We start from the raw sequence: 7,079 nt of genomic DNA, 5'->3' as shown, positions 1-7,079 counted from the left end.
TACACTTTGAAAGGTTTTTGCAGTAATAAACTGTTTCATACTCTATCAAATTCAAGATTACAGAAATTCAAGGCGTTTAGTGCACTGCCTCTCAATTTTCTGTTACGCCCCCCAGGAAGAAAACAGCATTTCGCATCCTCCCCCTGTATAAATAGTATCATTTGTTGAACAAATTTATATGTACATCTCTGCATGATATTGCATCCTCGTTTAGATATGTATTGATAAGACATAATGATAGTGTAAACATTATTTTAAATATGAACAGTGTTTGCAGTGCAGAAAACCTCTGAGTGCAGCTTAGTGTGCAACTCACAAAGTGCAGGTGCAAGGATGAGTGTGGTTTAAATAGCCAGTAATTATATGTGGAGATGTGTGCAGCGCTGACTTTGCTGCATGTAAAGTGCAGAAAAAAAATAGAACGAGTGTCAGCTGTTTAAGAGTCTGGAATTGTATCAACGTGTTTAAAGATAAACTTCCTATATACGGTAGGTTTCAACTTACCTATGGTTTAGTGTCAGCAGACATAATAGGATGTTACTCATCATGATTCATTAAAATGTTTCACTGCAGAGTTAATGCGTCATTCATTAATAGATGGACTCCACATGTTTGACATAAAACTGCTTCAAGATGAGCCATGTGTGAAGAGAAGTCTGATCCAGATCACATTTTCAAAGACAGAAACTAATCACTGGGTGAACTTTGATAACTGTCTTAGTGGAGATCATGCAAGAGATCAGTTAACCAATGAATCCTGATTTGTTGCAAAACCTGTGGTAAAAAGAGCTAAGATTGATTCAGATGGGCTAATTCCAAATCAGAGTTTATGAGATATGTCTTGTTTGTGAAGGAGTGCATGTATGTGAGGCATTGGAATACATTATGCTTGTGAAGAAGCGCTATATATTATGCAATGTGGGCTGCTGGGTGAGAGACTGGGGTTTTAGAGAGAAGGATTTATAACCTGTGCTGCTTCCATATTTTAGATGCAGCCTCTTCTCTGACTACCCAGCCAGGCTTGACAACAAGATTGAGCAGTATGGGAAGTAAGAAAGAGCTACCTGTCATTGTAAATATTAAGGGAAGAGGTATACTACAAAAGTCTATAAACAGCATCCCCACTGGCCAGGTTTCAAATGACATGAAGCACTAGGTCATGGATTTCAATTTGGTTACCCGACCTTCAATATCTGATTGAGATGCACTGATTTGCTGTTCATGTATTCTTGTAAAAAAGAATGCAGGACACTGTGTATCTCTGTATAATCTGAATAATCACAGAACAATGATATAGCGGTACATAATGCACTGAGGTCAATGTAAGGGAGATAACAACTGTTTATATCAGATTTTGACATTGTTACTGTTTTCAGCAAATATTGCAGCATGCATCTGCACATTCTCCGAACCATAAAAGTAAGAGTGCAGTTACAGCCTGAAGATAGCCTCCCAATTCATTTTGCACCACATCTATTGTAGTTATAGATCTATGGGTGAGATGAACAATATTGTTCCCAGCAGTTTACCATCATCACCATGTATCACCATTCCAGTGATATGTGACCTTGCACTGAATATTAGTCTCGTGATGTTTGACAGAATATATCTATTTTGTTCTTCCTAATACACCAGTGACCACTGTTGAAGATTCATGACCACCTTTGTTGATTGTATGACCATTCTAAATTTCTCTAGTTTATGTTTCAACTACTTAAGCATCCGTTGTCATCCCTGTAAGATGTATGTTTTTTTAGTACTCTTTATTTCCACTCAGTCATCAATCAGAGTCTTCATTTTTTGTGTGACCTGCAGCATTCAGGTGTTTATATGCTCATGAATCATATACCACTTGTATTGATGGTAGAGTTTCCTTTGTCACACTGGGACAATGGGAGTAGTATACGCCCTCACTGATACATGGAATTTACCAAAAGCATGTCTAATTCCATCGTCTTTCCGCAGATGACCTTTGGGCGGCAGATGGTGACCTTTTTCTCACTGGCCATCCGTGGGGTGTCCAGGCATTCCTTCACACAAGAGGCCATGTGGAGAAAGGCCCAAATGACCATCTGCCTCTGGTGTCCACAACAATTGGCCCCACCCTCTTAAAGTGTGCTGATTGTGGCTTGCTTTGTGCAGAACAGGGGGTCAAAAAAGAAGGAGGGTGTGGAGACTTGAAAACTGGGTAATTAGTGCTATTTGCGTTATTGCGACAGGAAGTTTGTGGTCAAAACATTCAAAAAAACAACAGAAATGTTCTTTTTAAATAAATACTTTCTTTAGCTTCATATTTGGCGCTGCAACACAAATCACGTCAAATCAATGAAATCAATGATTACAGTCCCTGCAACATCCAAACTGTATGATGTGTATGAACTTTATGAATCTAATCAAACCTTTATACTGAAAAATTACATGTTGGATAGCACTTCACTTTCGGTGTGCTTAGGTAGCTGCTGTTTTTTACACTATGCTGGAGTAAATTCTTTTTATCTGTCTTTTACTTTTGAATGTTATGTCTTATTGATGTTTTCTTTAATGTAACAAAATTAGGGGCAGGCCACTCTACAGTATAAACATATATTTTTTCATTGTTCACTTCACACTTATGGAATCATTATTTTTGCTGTTAAAGATAGATTGGTAAAATGGGTTAAATGGACCCACTTATATATCTATTCTTTTTTCCCTGACTAAAAAAATTGTAATATTAGCTAATGCAGAATTGGAGAAGGAGGTCATGCAAACATTTACTGCTAATCAGCTAACCTGGTTTACGTTTGCAAGAATGAGCAAACCGAGAATAGGAAAAGTATGAAGGAGAAACAATTAAAAAATGAGAAACAATCATTATAGGTCAAATAAAGCAAAACTTCAAGAAGACAAGATAACATTATGTTTACCTATTGTTCAGAAACGGCTATATTTAATGATCATGGCTCAAGTGGTATGAGCAGTGTTCTTGGAACCATAAATTCCTGGTGGGATCCTGAACTTGTCTTAGCACAGTCAAGGTGTTGTTAAGCAAGACACTGATCCATGATAGGCAAATTGCAGAATACAAATTTTGCTGATGCTTGGCTCGGTCTGTAACTGAATAAGACAAAATAAAGGATTTCCCTTCTTCTTCCTTAAATGTAAATGTTTGTTCTTCCTTTTATGCAGATATATAAATATCAACACACAAACCTCATAAAGGAGGTATGTAAGTAAATGATGGCCAAACTGGGAATAAACATTAGTAGAATGGGTTGAGGGATATGACAATGATAAAGTGTCCTGTGACTATGAAAAGGGACCAAGTGAAAAGGAAAAAAAAAGTTGGGGGAAGGCCTGGGGGGTTGAGGAGCTGTAAAGACTGATTTGCAGGTGAAAGAGATGGCACACTCTGCTATATGTCTATTGTCCTGCTCTCTGGCCAGATGGCCTCTTGAAATTACGAATATTTGAAAGCTCAACTCTGCAGGAGCGTGTGTGTGTCTCTCCAGGAGTCGACCTTTCAAATGGCTAATTTGGCAGTTCAAGCTCTGACTTGAGGTTAAAATTTAAAGTATAACAGCAGAGTCTTATAAGTGTGAAAATGGAACATCTTGTAACTCAAGTCAGCAAATAATATAATTCACTTTACTATTTTAATTGTTTCCTTCCACAAATATTGGATTTAATTGTTTTCCTCAAACAAAGGAATAGTTAACCATACTCAACTGCAATAGATGGAAGTCAGGTGGAAATCATTTAGCCTACTACCCATTTACTATACATTTATAAAGTTTTTTGATGTCAGTAATTTATGCCATACTTTTCCCATTACATATACATATACATATAAATATACATATACTATAGTTCTGAATTTTTGTCTATCAATGGACAACAGGTATATGGTCTGCGTGAGTTGGAGATTTGTGTAGTTTAAGTAGTCAGATTTCACTAGCGGTTAAACTGTGATTTGCATCATGGATGAAAATAAATCTTGGAAAAACAAGTTTAACCAAAAAGATTGTCATGCATTATATTGTATGCATTTCAATATATTTGCAGTGCTAATTGTCATAAGTAAGCGTTTCCTCAATTATAAAAAGGAATAATCAGTCAGACTTTCAGTTACTGTTGGCTATACAACTATTTATTTCACTTTTAAATACATACAGTTTCACTTGAGCTGCATCTCAATGAAAGAATTTAACAGAAACAGAATTTAATTATATGTAAAACAAAACAACAAAAATAAAATAACAATTATAACAAATTAAGCTTATTTTATTCCAATCGCATTAAATAAAAGTGTCTATAAATAAAATAAATAAACAACAATGACAGATTTTCATGTCAAGCACAAATAGTGAAAATAAAAAGATAAAATAAACACAAATTGGTGCAGCATAGACAATGAGAGGTTTGTACACGTGGAAATAGCGACTCCTTAGAAAAGTTCATCTTATCGTTCTGCACGGAGCTGCCTCACTGGAAACTGGGAGGAGACGAGCTTTAGAGCATCTTCTTTCTGACGTCTTTCTCTTTACGAAAAAATCTGCCGAGAAATACAAAGCAATACAGTTACTTCACTGGAGCCGGTGAAAATGCAAACATCACGAAAAACGTCCAAACACGGTCGATCTGTGTCCCCTACCGGTAATTCTTGCATTGTTGGGTTTGGACGAAGAACTAAGCTTTCTCTTTCTCCTCCGAGCGGGTGTGACTTCAGCGGGACACTTGGGCGTGTTGGAGACACTAGAGATGTTCTCCTGGTTGGTGGCGGGGATCTCCTCACAGCCCTCCTCGGCGCAGACGGCATCGGCTACTGTCGCCGAGTCTTGGTAGAAGACGGCGGCGCGGTTCGCTGGTACTTCCTCCCACTGGAAACGGCCAGGCAGCGGCGTGTCGGTGTGAAAGTTGAAGTTCCAGCGGCGACTGGCCTGTTCTGTAACTTCCCTCAGCTTCTGCTTCAAGTCCCGGCGCAGTTGGTCGTGGTCCACGGGACCAAATAGACACCTGCAAACGGACTCCCCGCTCCTGATGGAGTCCATCTTTCTGATTGCCCTTCTTTGGAAGTAAAAAAAAAAAAAATTGAGGGAGCTTTCTGTGTGTCCTTCAGGTCCGCGCAGGTCATGAGGAACTGCAGACGGGGGGATTTAAAGCCTGCAGGGCGCCGACATACTCTGTTTGTGCACAATAAGAGGTGGCAGCCGATTGGTCGTTGCTGCTGCCGTGTGCGTGTATGTGTGTATATGTGTATGTGTATATGTGCGTGTACGTGTGTGTATGTGTGTATGTGTGTGGTAGTGTGTGTGTGTGTGTGTGTGTGTGTGTGGTAGTGTATCTGTGTGTGTGTGCGCGTGCGCGCGGTTGGGTGTGCGTGTACATGCGTCTGTTCCATGTGAATAGATTATGGATCAGTTGATCACTTGGTATGAAGTCACAAAGAAATGTTTTAAACAACTTACAACAGTACAACAATAGTACAACAATACAACTTTTAAAAATTATATGTATTTTATTTTCATCAGTCTTCCGGCTATTTTATTTTGAAAAAAAAATCAATTTCCGCCTTCGTCTGTCTTCTGCACGTGACTCAGCCATTGGTTTTTCCATGTATCAGTGGGTCGGCATGCTAACCCTCATTAACATGTCCCGCAAACAAATGTTACTGGATAGCTTTTTTGTCAATGGAAAAGAGACAACAGTCAGACACCTGAAGGGTCTCAGAGTCCCAGCAAAAAGGGAAGCTAAATTAAAAGAAAATTTCCAAGAGTCATATATAAAGTACGGATTCATCACGACAGGTGATTCATACGCTCCGTGCCGGCTCTGCATAGTATGTGGCGACCGGCTAGCTAATGATACCCAAAACAAAATAGATAACGAGCTCCGCACATTTGAAGACGAGGCCTTTGATTTTTTTTTTTCCCAAAGAAAGAAAGCTGAACATGAATAACAAAAGCATTTATTGAGGGCCAAAACAAGATATCGGAGTAGACTGGACATCGAAACACACTTCGAGTGTCCTTGTGTGTCATTTCCCCCAGATGGGACCGGCTAGTTGCATGCAAACACGCTCAGGGCTCCCACTGATTCTGCATCATGGTGAGTAGATATTGGTGTGATAATCGTTTAACTATTATTAAAATAGCATAATATATGGTGTAGTGGTTACATCCCTCCCGCCTACGCTGCAATGGAAGACCATCCCCATAAAAGCCATCAAAAAACCTATATCAAGTTTTTACCAAACAATGCATGACCAACGATTTAACGATTTAATTAGAAATTGAAAATAATGTGATGTCAGTAAGAACAACTGTTTTTCCTATGTAGTTTCACTCGCCTGAAAGGGATACCTTTCCAGCCTAGAAAAAAAAATCATTTAAATTTCTGATCGTAATAATAATTGATTTTCCTTAATTCAGATCAGATCAGTGATGGAAACTCCCTTATTTATATTATTTCTTGAATTGGTAATTTTACTTTAGTGGATTCCCGTTTCATACTGCTTTATACCTACATTTTCTACTTCATTTCATTGCAGATGGAGTGATCCACTGAATTTATTTAACATATTTTAAAATTGTCTCACTCCAACGCAAGAGCACATACTTTTTAGACCTATATTAAACAGACATATAATATTTATTGATAATGTGACTGAATTGACACTTCTCTTTTGACCCACGGAAACATTTTTCTCGACACAGATGATACATCTGTAGCCAGAGCTTAACAATAAACACATTTGGGCCTGAATTCTTCTACATAGTGGCCTTTATGCTCTACACAAAGAAAAATGCACTTTCTGTTTGATTCAGTCTGGTATTAAACAGCTTTCCAAGAGCACTAGAACCTCGAATAGACCTTATGAGTATAAGATAAAGATGAGTTGAAGGATTTAAAGAAACATGTAAGTTCTCCCGTTCTTCATGCTCGTTGACGCTTGATAATCCAACAAATGTATTTTGGGTCAAAAACATTTAAACAAAAGGGACAATAAAAATCCACTGCACTGATGTGAGGACACAGTTGACAATGTAATTTCCACCTCATTTGAAAGTGTTTCATTAGGCAGAAAGAGTGTGTGTGGT

At 38.3% G+C, this 7,079-nt stretch overlaps 1 protein-coding gene across 1 annotated transcript; it reads right to left on the bottom strand.

Moving 5' to 3' along the window:
- Positions 1–4,164: 4,164 nt before the first annotated feature.
- cdkn1ca (cyclin dependent kinase inhibitor 1Ca) lies at positions 4,165–5,114 on the bottom strand. Its single transcript, XM_086139903.1, has 2 exons — positions 4,634–5,114; positions 4,165–4,534 (listed from the first exon to the last, which is right to left on the bottom strand). The coding sequence occupies exons 1-2, from the start codon at positions 5,028–5,030 to the stop codon at positions 4,437–4,439; spliced, it is 495 nt and encodes a 164-aa protein (XP_085996029.1). The 5' UTR covers positions 5,031–5,114; the 3' UTR covers positions 4,165–4,436.
- Between the last annotated feature and the right edge of the window lie 1,965 nt (positions 5,115–7,079).

Source organism: Fistularia commersonii, chromosome 3 (genome assembly GCF_037954325.1).
Source record: "Fistularia commersonii isolate RoL2024-O1a breed Wild chromosome 3, RoL_Fcom_v1.0, whole genome shotgun sequence".
Lineage (NCBI taxonomy): Eukaryota > Metazoa > Chordata > Actinopteri > Syngnathiformes > Fistulariidae > Fistularia > Fistularia commersonii.
This window is presented reverse-complemented; position numbering and strand designations above follow the sequence as displayed.

What these genes read in the sequence shown, in the direction of transcription:
- cdkn1ca (XM_086139903.1), bottom strand. Translation starts at nt 5,030, where the DNA reads ATGGACTCCATCAGGAGCGGGGAGTCCGTTTGCAGGTGTCTATTTGGT. An exon ending in CAACAATGCAAGAATTACCG is followed by an intron (nt 4,535 to 4,633) that starts GTAGGGGACACA and finishes ATTTCTCGGCAG; the next exon opens with ATTTTTTCGTAAAGAGAAAG.